Source organism: Hibiscus syriacus, unplaced genomic scaffold, assembly GCF_006381635.1.
Source record: "Hibiscus syriacus cultivar Baekdansim isolate YM2019G1 unplaced genomic scaffold, ASM638163v2 tig00000132_pilon, whole genome shotgun sequence".
Lineage (NCBI taxonomy): Eukaryota > Viridiplantae > Streptophyta > Magnoliopsida > Malvales > Malvaceae > Hibiscus > Hibiscus syriacus.
Genome location: NW_024061764.1, coordinates 993,606 through 1,008,004, shown reverse-complemented (window position 1 = coordinate 1,008,004; position 14,399 = coordinate 993,606). Strand labels below are relative to the sequence as shown.

The 14,399-nt window shown below is 33.5% G+C and overlaps 2 protein-coding genes and 1 long non-coding RNA gene across 4 annotated transcripts; 1 reads left to right on the top strand and 2 right to left on the bottom strand.

Annotated features, from left to right (window-relative positions):
• The first annotated feature begins 9,063 nt into the window (after positions 1-9,063).
• On the top strand, positions 9,064-12,025 carry LOC120129513 (farnesyl pyrophosphate synthase 1). Of its 2 annotated transcripts, XM_039147075.1 has the most exons (13): positions 9,068-9,100; positions 9,131-9,245; positions 9,359-9,383; positions 9,480-9,595; positions 9,703-9,789; positions 9,888-10,004; positions 10,080-10,168; positions 10,378-10,429; positions 10,856-10,951; positions 11,257-11,301; positions 11,390-11,479; positions 11,565-11,636; positions 11,731-12,025. In XM_039147075.1, exons 2-13 carry the CDS (start codon positions 9,135-9,137, stop codon positions 11,857-11,859), a joined length of 1,029 nt encoding a protein of 342 aa, XP_039003006.1. In that variant the 5' UTR covers positions 9,068-9,100; positions 9,131-9,134; the 3' UTR covers positions 11,860-12,025. The 2 variants fall into 2 exon arrangements, with proteins under 2 accessions (XP_039002946.1, XP_039003006.1); XM_039147015.1 differs by having other exon boundaries at positions 9,064-9,245.
• On the bottom strand, positions 10,302-10,663 carry LOC120129677. Its single transcript, XR_005516775.1, has 2 exons — positions 10,624-10,663; positions 10,302-10,487 (listed from the first exon to the last, which is right to left on the bottom strand). It is a non-coding gene; the product is annotated as an uncharacterized LOC120129677 (long non-coding RNA).
• Positions 12,026-12,304: 279 nt separating the features above from the next.
• Positions 12,305-14,035, bottom strand: LOC120129214 (ATP-dependent 6-phosphofructokinase 2-like). The gene is made up of 2 exons (XM_039146799.1): positions 13,313-14,035; positions 12,305-13,181 (listed from the first exon to the last, which is right to left on the bottom strand). Exons 1-2 carry the CDS (start codon positions 13,955-13,957, stop codon positions 12,360-12,362), a joined length of 1,467 nt encoding a protein of 488 aa, XP_039002730.1. The 5' UTR covers positions 13,958-14,035; the 3' UTR covers positions 12,305-12,359.
• Positions 14,036-14,399: the final 364 nt, after the last annotated feature.

Here is a 14,399-nt window from a genome sequence, read left to right as displayed (position 1 = left end):
TATCGACACAAACTAAATTAGTGTCGACACATTATTTAGACATATTCTCTCATAAAACCGGTAAACTTGTACCGGTTAGATTGAAAAATTACATATTACATTATACTTTTGGGTTCGATGATTTTGGGATCGACACTTTTTATATATGGATCGACACTTTATGGTTGCACCCTGTTTTCCATTCATTCTGGAACAAAAATATCGACACAAACTAAATTAGTGTCGACACATTATTTAGACATATTCTCTCATAAAACCGGTAAACTTGTACTGGTTAGATTGAAAAATTACATATTACATTATACTTTTGGATTCGATGATTTTGGGATCGATACTTTTTATATATGGATCGACACTTTATGGTTGCACCCTGTTTTCCATTCATTCTGGAACAAAAATATCGACAAAAACTAAATTAGTGTCGACACATTATTTAGACATATTCTCTCATAAAACCGGTAAACTTGTACCGGTTAGATTGAAAAATTACATATTACATTATACTTTTGGTTTTCGATGTTTTTGGGATCGACACTTTTTATATATGGATCGACACTTTATGGGTGCACCCCTTTTTTCCATTCATTCTGGAACAAAAAATATCGACACAAACTAAATTAGTGTCGACACATTATTTAGACATATTCTCTCATAAAACCGGTAAACTTGTCGGTTAGATTGAAAAATTACATATTACATTATACTTTTGGTTTTCGATGTTTTTGGGATCGACACTTTTTATATGGATCGACACTTTATGGGTGCACCCTGTTTTCCATTCATTCTGGAACAAAATATCGACACAAACTAAATTAGTGTCGACACATTATTTAGACATATTCTCTCATAAAACCGGTAAACTTGTACCGGTTAGATTGAAAAATTACATATTACATTATACTTTTGGTTTTCGATGTTTTTGGGATCGACACTTTTATATATGGATCGACACTTTATGGGTGCACCCTGTTTTCCATTCATTCTGGAACAAAAATATCGACACAAACTAAATTAGTGTCGACACATTATTTAGACATATTCTCTCATAAAACCGGTAAACTTGTACCGGTTAGATTGAAAAATTACATATTACATTATACTTTTGGTTTTCGATGTTTTTGGGATCGACACTTTTTATATATGGATCGACATTTTATGGGTGCACCCTGTTTTCCATTCATTCTGGAACAAAAATATCGACACAAACTAAATTAGTGTCGACACATTATTTAGACATATTCTCTCATAAAACCGGTAAACTTGTACCGGTTAGATTGAAAAATTACATATTACATTATACTTTTGGTTTTCGATGTTTTTGGGATCGACACTTTTTATATATGGATCGACACTTTATGGGTGCACCCTGTTTTCCATTCATTCTGGAACAAAATATCGACACAAACTAAATTAGTGTCGACACATTATTTAGACATATTCTCTCATAAAACCGGTAAACTTGTACCGGTTAGATTGAAAAATTACATATTACATTATACTTTTGGGTTCGATGATTTTGGGATCGACACTTTTTATATATGGATCGACACTTTATGGTTGCACCCTGTTGGCCATATTGTAAATTTGCCTTTTACTTCAAAGTATCAACATGACCCTTAATGTGTATAAGAAACATGTACAACAACATACTGCTAACTTTTCTCATCTCATTCATAATTATATTCACATACAAAAATATAAATCGTATACAAAATTATAAATCTTATACAAAATTAACCCTACATTTACATCATTGCATCCTTTTGTTATTCTTATGTAATATTGCAGCTTTTGTTATCTCATGTCTTCGTTCATTTTGATTGTGGCTTACGAGATCGTTTAATATTCGCGATCGATCCCAGTCTCCAACAACCTATATTCAAATTGTCAGAACGTTAAGTATTGTCAACTACAGCATTCAATCTACGACTTTTAACAATTTTACCACAAACGAATTTTTCTATCCACTTACAAAATCACCAGTTTCCCCTGTAGAACCGATCGATTCCATCCACATCATCACATACATGCCGCAATCATGTCTGTTACAAAATTTGAAAACCACACATGTCAATTATGATGAATACTGCATAAATTAAGCTTTCTATTTGTGATAACATCTCATACCCATTCAATTGCTTATTCTTCTTATGCTCCACAAATTTGAAATTTTTCAAGGGATACTTTCCTAGAGATCCACAGGATTCAACCCAAATGCGTTCTTATTATAAGAATCTAATATTTTAATCTGCGTTAAAATAGAAGAAGTTATGCACCAAAAAAATTATGCATTATAATTTACATAATGTCCTTTCATACATACATACATACCAATCTCTTAGCATCCTTCACTCTCTGTTTAGCTGCTTCAGTTGTAAATATACTATCATATATTGTTCCAACACGATCTACCATATCCAACACCAACATATACCAATGTGAATTATGGTAGTTTATTGTGATCATGATCTGCAACAAATTTCACACCCAATTTGACAAAATTCAACATTCTATATCCGAAAACATCATTTGCAATTGGTATGGTGTCTTACCTTCTCACAGTCGGTGAATTTCACATAGTTATCCAATATGACACCCCGGAAGGTAGAAATACTCTCAACACTTTCTTTGTTGTTGGCATCCAACGCATGTTGCTGTAATTACGCAACAAACATTATTAATTTACCGTCTATAACACTACTTTTCAATATTTATTAATTTAACTCACCGCTAAGAGGTATGGAAGGTAGCCAATCCTCCGGAGTGACTTTTGAGAATCGTAGCATATGGTCCAGGCGAGCAAATCGATAACCTAACAAAATTAATTACACAATCAAAACATATTCAATAAGTTTTAACATTTTATACTTTCTACTTACCACACCGCCAACCCATTCCGTAGGCTTCAACGTTGCAACGTCGTATACAGTAGCGAATTGATTTCCCATTGAGATTACAGAATATCTGTATGAATCATTAGGATTAATATGTTGTCATGAAATATTTAAATATCACTCACAAAACAATATATTTCACTTACTCCGATTCTAACTCGCTATTCCATAAATAATCACAAATTGCAGCTTCGATGTCATCAATTCCGCTTGGAATATCCGTTTTTTCAACCTACAATTTTGCATACAAATTTTTGTCACAACAACATAATAAAAATCAAATTAAGTTTTCTTTTATTCAACTTACCTTCTGCTTCTTCTTCTGGGGTGCAGGACATTCCGAATCCAAATCTGCTGCTATAACACTCTCCGATGTATAAATAACATTGACTTCCTTCCTCCTCACTTCTTCCATCTCTTCTTCTTCCTCCTCCCTCTTTTCTTCTTCATATTTTTTCAGTTCATCGTATTTTTTTTCTACATAGCTCTTCATCTCGTTTATTTCACCCTTCAATTGATCTCCTTCATCCAAGTATTTATCAACCACCCCCTTCACCCCCGTAAGTTCACTCCTCAATTCCACAACCTCCTTAACCACTCCCTCAAATTGCTATGCACCCTTTGAGGTATCTCTGGCTGCCCTTTTTAAAGTTGATTATTGATTCAATCAATCTCGAATGGATATATTCAGCCCAGTTGAATTCACCCTTCAAGCCTTCATCACAAATGAGCTTCATATGTTCTTTGTTCGTTGACGTATTATCCGTTGGACAAAGAAATATACCGACAAGGTATAATATAACTCTGGCCTTCAGCTCATCCCCAACGTAAGATCCACTTTTTATTTCTTCTTCAATTTCAGCATATGTCACCTTATGCTTCAAACCATATTTGGAGGCAAGTGCTTTCCAGTCCTTACTCTGACAGACTTCTACAACACTTTTGCCTTCATTTTCTACCCCCAATACGGCTGCAGCACATGGGATCCCGAGAGGAAATGAAAAATCACCATATTTAGCAACACATTGCCTGACATCAAATTGCGCCATCAAGGATCGACACAATTCCCTCCGAATAGGTCGATCCCTTACTCCTACCAACGATCCAAAACCTATTTCTCCCAGCACATTCAACTGACCCTTCTCCTTAAGGTGTTTAATTAATAAATTCACCCTTTTAATGCTGCATCTTGTCGACACTTCCTACATTTTTTAACAATATATAATGTTGTAGTTCTTATATATTTTGTATCAACGTATTTACAAGTTTAATGAATACCTTATTTTCGTGTGCTTTCCTCCGTTCTTTGTATTCTTTACTATCATTCCTTGACTGTGTGATGTAAGGTTCCTTTTCAGCATCACTCATTGAATTCCATTTGGACCTCACATCTTTTGTCACCTAATATAAAACATAAACGTTTCTTAATCAATACATTAACACTAAATACTACTCAATGTCAATTTCATTTTACATACCGAACCGCTCTGTGTGCCATCTTCCTTCATCCTTTTGCATTCGGCCATACTGTCAACATTTAAAATTTGTAATCAATTTAAAGTTTATCGATACTTTAATCCAATTACCATTTCAACAATAATAACAAAAAGACATCAATACTTACTAGAAGTACATATATCCACCCTTGGGTTGCTTTCGAGTCTCGGCCTCAATTTCAAAGTCATCTGCTCCACCAACAATTTTCCAACCCATTGACTCCATTTTTCCTTCATATATCAGTTTACGCAAATCAAATTATTTTGTTACATACACTTTATTCAATATACAAATATAGATAACTACTCTTGTGGTAAAATAGTTTTCTTCAAAAGAATTTGAATGGCCACACCAAAATGTGTCGGCACATTTATACAACCTATAATATCATTTTCTACCTATAATATTTAATAAAAGTATCGACATTTATATTTTTCCTTGAATATCACTTTCTACCTGCAATCGTTCCCAAATGCTTCTTTACTCCAAAACCCCAAACAACACATAAAAACCCTATCGCGATTACTGTAATAATAAAAAATTAGGGTTTCGACAACATACTTTTCGATTAGACTGCAGCAACAAACAAACAAACTTCGCTTTAGAAACGCCTTCTGAAATGCAGCAACAATTACGCTTCGCTTTCAAAAACTCGTCCGTTCTATCTATTTTCAGAGGAGATTTAGCTTATATTTTGATCGGATATGTTATTTATATTTAATCGATACAAATACAAAAGTGTCGATACTTTTATGTCAAGTGTCGATACTTTCGAAAGTATAATTACCTATTTCTTTGAAAGTGTCGATAATTTATTACACGTACTTACGAAAGTATCGACACTTTCAATATATCCGGTATCATTTTACCGGTTTTATCATTTTGATACCGGTTTTATCATATTTTTACCTGTTATATCGTTGTGGATCGATATATTTTTTTAAAGTATCGACACATTATAAGCGCTAAAACTACTTCTCTTTTAAATTCACAAAGTGTCGATCCTTATATAAAGTATCGACACTTTCAATATATCCGGTAACGTTTTACCGGTTTTATCATTTTGTTACCGGTTTTATCATATTTTTACCTGGTATATCGTTTTAATATTTCTTCATGACTTAGACCTACTTTTATACGTATGGACACTTTTATAAAAATGATATATACTTTTTTTAAAGTTATGTAATTTATGTTTCAATTTTTTTTAATAGTGTTTCATGTTTTCCACCTACAATATTAATTTAATAATTTCATTTACACAAAAAATTATTTGATTATTTGATATTTTATAAAATATTATTTAGAATTTAAATTTAACAATATTAACCAAAGATAATAATAAATATGTTTTCCACAGTGAAATAAGTATGGACACTTTTATAAAAATGATATATACTTTTTTAAAGTTATGTAATTTATGTTTCAATTTTTTTAATAGTGTTTCATGTTTTCCACCTACAATATTAATTTAATAATTTCATTTACACAAAAAATTATTTGATTATTTGATATTTTATAAAATATTATTTAGAATTTAAATTTAACAATATTAACCAAAGATAATAATAAATATGTTTTCCACAGTGAAATAAGTATGTACACTTTTATAAAAATGATATATACTTTTTTTAAAGTTATGTAATTTATGTTTCAATTTTTTTAATAGTGTTTCATGTTTTCCACCTACAATATTAATTTAATAATTTCATTTACACACAAAATTATTTGATTTTTTGATATTTTATAAAATATTATTTAGAATTTAAATTTAACAATATTAACCAAAGATAATAATAAATATATTTTCACAGTGAAATAAGTATGGACACTTTTATAAAAAGGATAGATACTTTACAATATAACAGGTAAAAATATGACAAAACCAGATTTATTATGACAAAACCGGTCAAATTTACTTGATATGTTAAAAGTATGGACACTTTTATAAAAAGGATAGATACTTACCGATAACCAAAGTTTACCGGTTACCAAATTTTTTAATAGTTTTTCATATTTTCTACCTAAAACATTATTAGTTGTCAACATAATAGGTACCGCTAAACCGAATTTATTAAATACATTTTAATGTATCCGGTACTGCCGTATATTAGCCGTATATTAACCCGCCTTTCCTGAGACAATCCCATATATCATTAGTGTTATGCATATGCATCTATTGTTAATTCAAATTTTTGTTATTTATTTTTAGTTTGAAAAATAAATTTCCCATATGTCTCAAAACAAAAAAATAAATAAATAACAATAATAATAGGACGCCAATATTGATAAATTATAGTCTAGGGAGGCGGCCATACTAAAATGAAGCTGCAGACAAAAGTGAAACTGAATTTTGTCTAAATAATAAGTTAATTTAAAAAAAATTGATTTTGTTTTTAAGATTTGTCAAAATTTTGGTCAAAATTTGACCAAAGTTGGAGTTGGCGAGGAGTATGATGTTGGTTATTCTCTCTTATGGTCTCTTCTTTAATTATTTCTCCTTTTGTGGTTACTTTTCTTATTCTATTTTTATATCATATAATATACTATGGATGGTTGGTGGTGGGATTTTTTTATTCAATATTCTATTTTTAATTAATAAAAAAAATTAGATGACCCTTATTCTCATATGTAATTGGGTAAGGGAGAGGTAAGGTAGTAGGTTGTCCCCAACACCAGGTTGAGAGCAGCTTCCGTGGGAGACCTCCAAATTATGAATTGTCCACCATGGGACTCGATCACATGACCTCAAGGTTAAGAACCTTGTGTTCTACCAACTGAGCTGGATAGGCAACTTATTTTTAATTAACCAATGTATTTAATTTATTGACCCACTATTCCAGATAGGATATCATAGAGACTATAGTAAACTTTTCAACCCAGTTTATTCTATTCGTAAATATTAAGATTTGAATCATTGATCTTATTTAAAAAATTTAATGTTTCATCTCATTAAATCAATTGATATTTATTATTCTATTTTAAATCGCAAACAAACAAAAATAATTGTATAATAACAAGAATTGTTGTATTTGACCAAAGTTGGAGTTGGCGAGGAGTATGATGTTGGTTATTCTCTCTTATGGTCTCTTCTTTAATTACTTCTCCTTTTGTGGTTACTTTTCTTATTCTATTTTTTATTTCATAGAATCTACGATGGATGGTTGGTGGTGGGATTTTTTTATCTATTATTCTATTTTTTAATTAATAAATATTATTTAATTTATTGACATATTAATCCAGATCGAATAATATAAAAGCGAGGGTGACATTCTCAACTTAATTTGCTCCATTGACAAATATTAAGATTCGAACCATTGATATTACTTAAAAAATTTAATGTATCATCTAACTAAATTAATTATGATTATTGATATTCATTATTCTATTTTAAATCCCAAACAAACAAAATTTGCCTTATATGGTGTCGTTACTAACTTTTCTGCATATCTTCACGTGACACAGAAATTGAGCATCGGATCAAATCATACCTGTTGCCAACCTAGTGACATTTGAGATTCCAAGCTATGACATCTCGTATCATGTATTTTTCTTTTCTTTTCTTTATATATTATATTAAAATCAATTAGGTATTACATTCTCGATTTTGTTTTTTAAAATAGGTTAAAGAGTTTAATTCAAATTTGATCTAATTTTGAATTGATTGGATAAAAAGGAAAACTTATGTTAATCGAAAATAATAAATTTGTTATATTTTAAATTGATTGATAGCGGAAAGCATACTTTAAATATATTTTGATTAACAAGTTTTATTTATATTTAAGTAATTATTTATATAAATAAATAATAAAAATTATGATTAAAAGTCAAGTTATGTACGAGCAGTGGATATATTTTTTAAAATATATCGACTTTGTTAAGTTAATTATATGAGTATGAATATATGATACTTTTCAAATATATATATATATATATGAATATGATTAATTTGTCTTTCTATTTATAGGTTATAATAATATTATGTATAATATATATATATATATATATATATATATTTAATATTTTTTAATTTTTAATAATTTACAGTTTATCATCTTATAATCATTGGTCTATTTTTAATTTTTCAATTATATTTTAAATATTTTTTTTTGGTAACCTATTTTTTATTTTTCAATATTATGAACCACCACTTTAGTATTATATGTAAACCTCTGATCTCGTTGATTAAAAAACATAATTATTATTTTTAATTTAAAAATTATCTTAAATTAATTTTTTAATAATATATCAATTTTTTAAAAGATTTAAGAATCTCAAACACCATTAAACTTGTTTTAATTGCTTTATGTTTTGGATATTATTTATGACTATTTTAATTTTTTTGAAAATATTTTTTTAATATATGTTTTCCACGTGAATATGATATTAATGATAGATATGCACTGACAAAAGTGGCTGCTTGAATGAAGTTTAACTAAAGCAAAGTCCAAGCTGGGCATCCCACCACATGCCGTCTGTAAAATACCAATTAGTCAGAGTCAATTACCCATTCTCATCTCTGATTTGCTATTTCCTTCTTTCTTTCCTTCAACCGCTCGTCCATACATAAATACCAATACAACTGAGGTGATTTGTCAACTACTTATTTGCTGCTTCACTCTACTTGTGAAAGGAGAGGAGAGGAGAGGAGAGGAGAGGAGAGAAGGTACAGTGCCAATCATTCTAAAAGAAACTATTGAGGACAAAAGACATCGAGTCTCCCATAATCTTGGCTCTGCGCTGATGGCGGATCTCAGGTCAGCATTTCTCAATGTGTATTCCCAACTCAAATCGGAGCTCCTTCAGGACCCTTCTTTCGAGTTTACTGATGAATCTCGTCAATGGGTTGATCGGGTATTTCACTTTCTCCCCCTTCCTTCTGCGTTTATATAACAACCTGTGTCGTCATGTTTTCTTTTTCCTGAAAAAGTTTATTTTTGACCGTCCTATCTACTTTACCCCTGCAGATGCTTGAGTACAATGTACCCGGAGGTAATTTAACTAGTATTCTGTGACTCGGTTAGTTTTGTAAGTTCTTTTTGGCTTGGATCTTGATTCACTTTAACTTGTCTGTTTTCTGTTTTACAGGGAAACTGAATCGTGGACTCTCTGTGATTGATAGCTACCGCCTGCTGAAAGAAGGAAAGGCGTTGACCCAAGATGAGATTTTTCTCGCAAGTGCTCTCGGTTGGTGTATTGAATGGGTATCCCTCTAAATCACTCTGCAATGTCCGTTTTTATAATTTTTTTTCCATATTAACATAGCTAATGACGAAAAAAAACTTGTGCTTTCTCACAATAAAATCTGCAGCTTCAGGCGTATTTTCTTGTTCTTGATGACATAATGGATAACTCTCACACCAGGCGTGGTCAGCCTTGTTGGTTTAGAGTGCCCAAGGTTTGTGCTAAGTTTGTACCTTGTACCAAGTCAACTTTCCTTATGTTTATATTTCCCCTCTGCTAAAAATCAATTAACTTTGTTTGAACTACTTGTAGGTTGGTTTGATTGCTGTAAATGATGGAGTTCTACTTCGCAATCACATCGGCAGAATTCTCAAAAATCACTTTCGTGGGAAACCTTACTATGTAGATCTCCTAGATCTGTTTAATGAGGTAATGAATTAGGATGCATCTTAGATTCTCTTCATTCAAAAATTATCCCAAATTTTCACATATTATCTTACACAGGTGGAGTTTCAAACAGCTTCAGGACAGATGATAGATCTGATTACAACACTTGAAGGAGAAAAGGATCTATCCAAATACTCATTGTCTAAGTGAGTGAAACATTAGCTATTATTTGTTTCAAGAAATAATAGTTCAATTATTATGCATAATGCGAGTGATAACTGGCCTGTTATTATATTGTACCCAAACAGCGAAAAAATTACATCCTTTGCCTCGTTTCACTTTTTCCATTTTAACTCTTTCTAATAGTGATTCTCGTATATGCCCTCATTTATATGTTGGTTAAATATCTCTTCAGGCACCGTCGCATTGTTCAGTACAAGACTGCCTATTATTCCTTTTATCTTCCTGTGAGTATCAACCTCCATTTCACTTGAACCATGCAAATTGAATTATTTGCAACCTTTTCTTCTGCACTGTTTTTGAAAGGGACACAGCTACCATTCTAATGATACTGCTTCAGGGCTAATAACACAAATTCTGCCTCGTCTAATAGAGCACATGTTGTCCTTACGTCCTGCATGTACTCCTGAATATTCTTAACACATGCTTATGTACATCAATAGGCTGTTAGTTGGATTGACGACGCTGCTTTATTGGCTATATCTCATCTTGGATTAACCATTTTGCTTCTAATGCCCCATATATCAATCTAGGCAGCACTTACAGCTAATATTTTTACAGATGACACTTTCTCTTAGTACATCTAATCATTTATGTCTGAGTTTGAGGGTTGTATGGGAAATCCACCTCTTATATCACCTAAATGGACGCAGGTTGCATGTGCACTGGTTATGGCGGGTGAAAATCTTGACAATCACATCGATGTAAAGAACATTCTTGTTGACATGGGAATCTACTTCCAAGTACAGGTAATATTTGGACAAATTCATCTGACTTTTAGCTTATACAATTTTATTCTGCGAATAGATAATTGAAAGCCGAATACAGTTTTAAATTTAATAGTTAAGGACTTTAAATCTATCAAAGGTTCTACTGAAGTTTTAGAGGTTTGTGGTTTCAATTGAGCTTTTAGAATGTTCCTTTTAGGAATTACTCAACATGGTTTATGACTCCCAAAATGTTCTATCGATCTGCTTTCTTGGTAGGTGGAATCAATGCTCTTCTTTTTTCAGCAGATCCAACATGTTAATATTGATTTTCTCCATGTTTGCAGGATGACTATTTGGATTGCTTTGGCGATCCTGAGACCATTGGTAAGGTGAGATATGGAGAACTAAATTCTTCCACTGGAAATCACTCATCGTTTGTTTTATGCAAAGTCTTACTCAAGCTCTGCGTAATCTCAGATTGGAACCGACATCGAAGATTTTAAATGCTCTTGGTTGGTGGTTAAAGCATTGGAAATCTGCAACGAGGAGCAAAAGAAAGTATTATATGTAAGATTGAACTGTTCTCAGTTATCTCATTTGCTAATAAATTTGATATTTTTGTTACTCATTTGATGTTATGGTTTCCTCCCAGGAGAACTATGGGAAGCCAGACCCTGTCAACGTTGCTAAAGTGAAGGCTCTATACAATGAGCTTAATATCAAGGTTTGATATTATTCAGGATTTCTTTCCGGGACATAAAAAAAAGCAGGAAATGTTGTACGGTTAATTTATTTCCTACTGTTATCTTTATTGACAGGGTGTATTCGAGGAGTACGAAAGCTCAAGCTATGAGAAGCTTGTAACCTCAATCGATGCTCATCCTAACAAAGCAGTGCAAGCAGTGTTGAAGTCCTTCTTGGGGAAGATTTACAAGAGGCAGAAATAGAGTATGCAGTTTCCAGAAATGAAAGGTGTCTAGAGCATTCTCCACTCTTGTATTCTATGCTTATTTATTTATCTTCAAATGTTATAATCAATCTTCTTCTTGTACTCTATTCCGACAAACATCTGGTTTCGAATTTAAATAAATTTAGTAGAGTTCATTCCTAGCCATTTTGAAAAAGTTAAGCCAAAATAGGATGCGTGCTCATGTCTATTGATTGTGGTTATTTGGATTAGCTTTCCCTGCCTTGATTATTATATAATCAATTGATGCTCTGGTAAGATGGCTTTTCCTGGCACTAATGGTGAATTGTTTGTTCCCTGATGATGGTCTTGTTGATATTTGAGAAATGAATCTCCTTTTCTTTGATATGAATTATTAAAAGTATATACAATCATATCAGCTAATATCGACACAGAACTGCTGTGGTAGTAAATTCTGCCACTGCTTCTAACAGACTGAAATTAAATATAAAATATGAAATAAAATAAACCTGAAATTGTCTAGGACTTGAGAAAATCAGGCTGATTGGTGACAGACCTGACCCATTCCCATTTATGGTCCTTGATGTTCACTTCATTCTTAGCCTGTGCCACATCTATCAACGGGATATATGCATGGTTTCCGTTGATAGGACCAGTCACAAATCCGGTATATCCCGCCATTACCCCATGAATAGCCGAGTGAGCCACGAGTGTACAGTACAAATTATCCGTAGCATTTGCTGGCACTGCACGTATCATGTAAGTAGGATCTATATACTTCACCGTAAACAACTCATGTGGATGGTCTCTGTCCCACCATTTCTTCAGCTCCGACTTCAACCACGCACCGACGTCTAGGAAATCCCGGTTGCCCGACTCATCCCTTTCCTCTTCCTGGGCTTTGGTTCTGGGTATTAGATCCTGCCCTGCCCCTTCAGCAACTACCACCACTGCATGCCCCCTATCTTTCAGTCTCTGTTCAAGGAATTCAAATAACCCTCCCTTCCCTTCCAAGTAAAACCCAGTTTCGGGAATTAAACAGCAGTCTACGTCTCTGCTGCTCAATGTAGCATGAAGGGTTATATGCCCTGTGCTTCGACCCATTAGCTTCACTAAACCAATTCCATTCACTGCACTCTCCGCCTCCACATGAGCTGCATGGATCGCTTGTTGTGCCATTTCTACAGCTGTCTGGAACCCAAATGATCTATCGATTATGCCCACATCGTTGTCTACAGTTTTAGGAATTCCGGTAACTCCTACTCTCAGATTTCGCCGCCGAATCTCCTCAAATATTTTGACAGCACCACGCATTGTGCCATCTCCACCTATAATGTAAACCTAAAGAAACCCATCCAGGACGCAGGCTATTATGAATTAACATACATACATACATACATAACAATAATTGCTTTAGAAACTACGCATTATGCATACATACACATAATGGGCATAGCAGATAAGAAACAAACCTGATCAAAGCCGTGGTTCTGAATAGCATCAACAATCTTTGTGAGGTCAAAGCCACCCCTAGAGGTTCCAAGCACAGTCCCGCCTTTCCTATGCCAGTTATGTACCATCTTAGGACTGAGCTCAACAGGGAGAGAAGAGTAGAAACCTCTGTAGCCAGCTTTAATACCATATATTTGGCGCACCCCATATAGATCCCAAAGGCCAACAACAAGCTCCCTTAAGACCGTATTCATCCCAGGACAGAGTCCCCCACATGTAACGATAGCAGCCTTGGTGGTAGTAGGGTCAAAGAAGATGTTTTTGCGAGGACCTGCTCTGATATATGCCAAGTGGTGAGGAGAATGAAGCGTTCCAGAGGGAGAGAGGCAGCTGACGATGTGGCGGAGAACTATATCGGATGAGGTTATGTAGAAGCCGTCAGAAGGATGGAAGAATGGATTACGGTCCAGTGGATTGGGGCATGCATATTGGAGGTCTTGCAGGTACTCTTTCAGATGAGGCAGCTTTTGGAGGGTTATAGGAGAGAATGAGAAGGCATGATGATCGTCAGAGTGATCGTTTAGCTGCTGTTGTGGTGGTGGTGGATTTTGAGTGGCGGAGCCGGCGGTGTTATTGGTTGCTTCTGGCTGTGATAAATTAGCCATGGTGGGTGAATTGCAGATTCAGACAGACAGGTGTAATGATCAAATGCAAATGAAAAGCAAACACAAATGCGTTTTGGTTTAAATTTAGCTTTGAATATATGCATCCTGATGGACGATTGTTGTCTGTGTGTGTGGCATGTTTTGGCTTTGCACACGTGGCGATGTCTTCGGTGCCATTTTTGTTACGTGCGCTTTTATTCATTTCTAGAACTTTACTAGAATATTGTTGGCCTGGGCTGGGCTTCAGACTACAAACTGCTGTGAAAGTCTCGAACCAACCAATTCACCATACAAACTGTATCAGATTCAGATGGAGGAATTCATGTCCAAGATGCCACCAGAATTTCTGGGCCTTGCTTGCATGCAAGGAATGTGACCGCATGTCGTGTAACTAAAATTTCAGTAATGTAACCAAGAAATGTGTAGGCTTTTTTGCTTAGAT

Excerpts from the sequence above, each read along its gene's own strand:
- LOC120129513 (XM_039147015.1), top strand. The coding sequence starts at position 9,135 with ATGGCGGATCTCAGGTCAGCATTTCTCAATGTGTATTCCCAACTCAAA. Across the intron at positions 9,596-9,702 it reads TCGGTTGGTGTATTGAATGG|CTTCAGGCGTATTTTCTTGT; the intron begins GTATCCCTCTAA and ends TAAAATCTGCAG. Across the intron at positions 11,480-11,564 it reads AGCAAAAGAAAGTATTATAT|GAGAACTATGGGAAGCCAGA; the intron begins GTAAGATTGAAC and ends GTTTCCTCCCAG.
- LOC120129214 (XM_039146799.1), bottom strand. The coding sequence starts at position 13,957 with ATGGCTAATTTATCACAGCCAGAAGCAACCAATAACACCGCCGGCTCC. Across the intron at positions 13,182-13,312 it reads AGAACCACGGCTTTGATCAG|GTTTACATTATAGGTGGAGA; the intron begins GTTTGTTTCTTA and ends GGGTTTCTTTAG.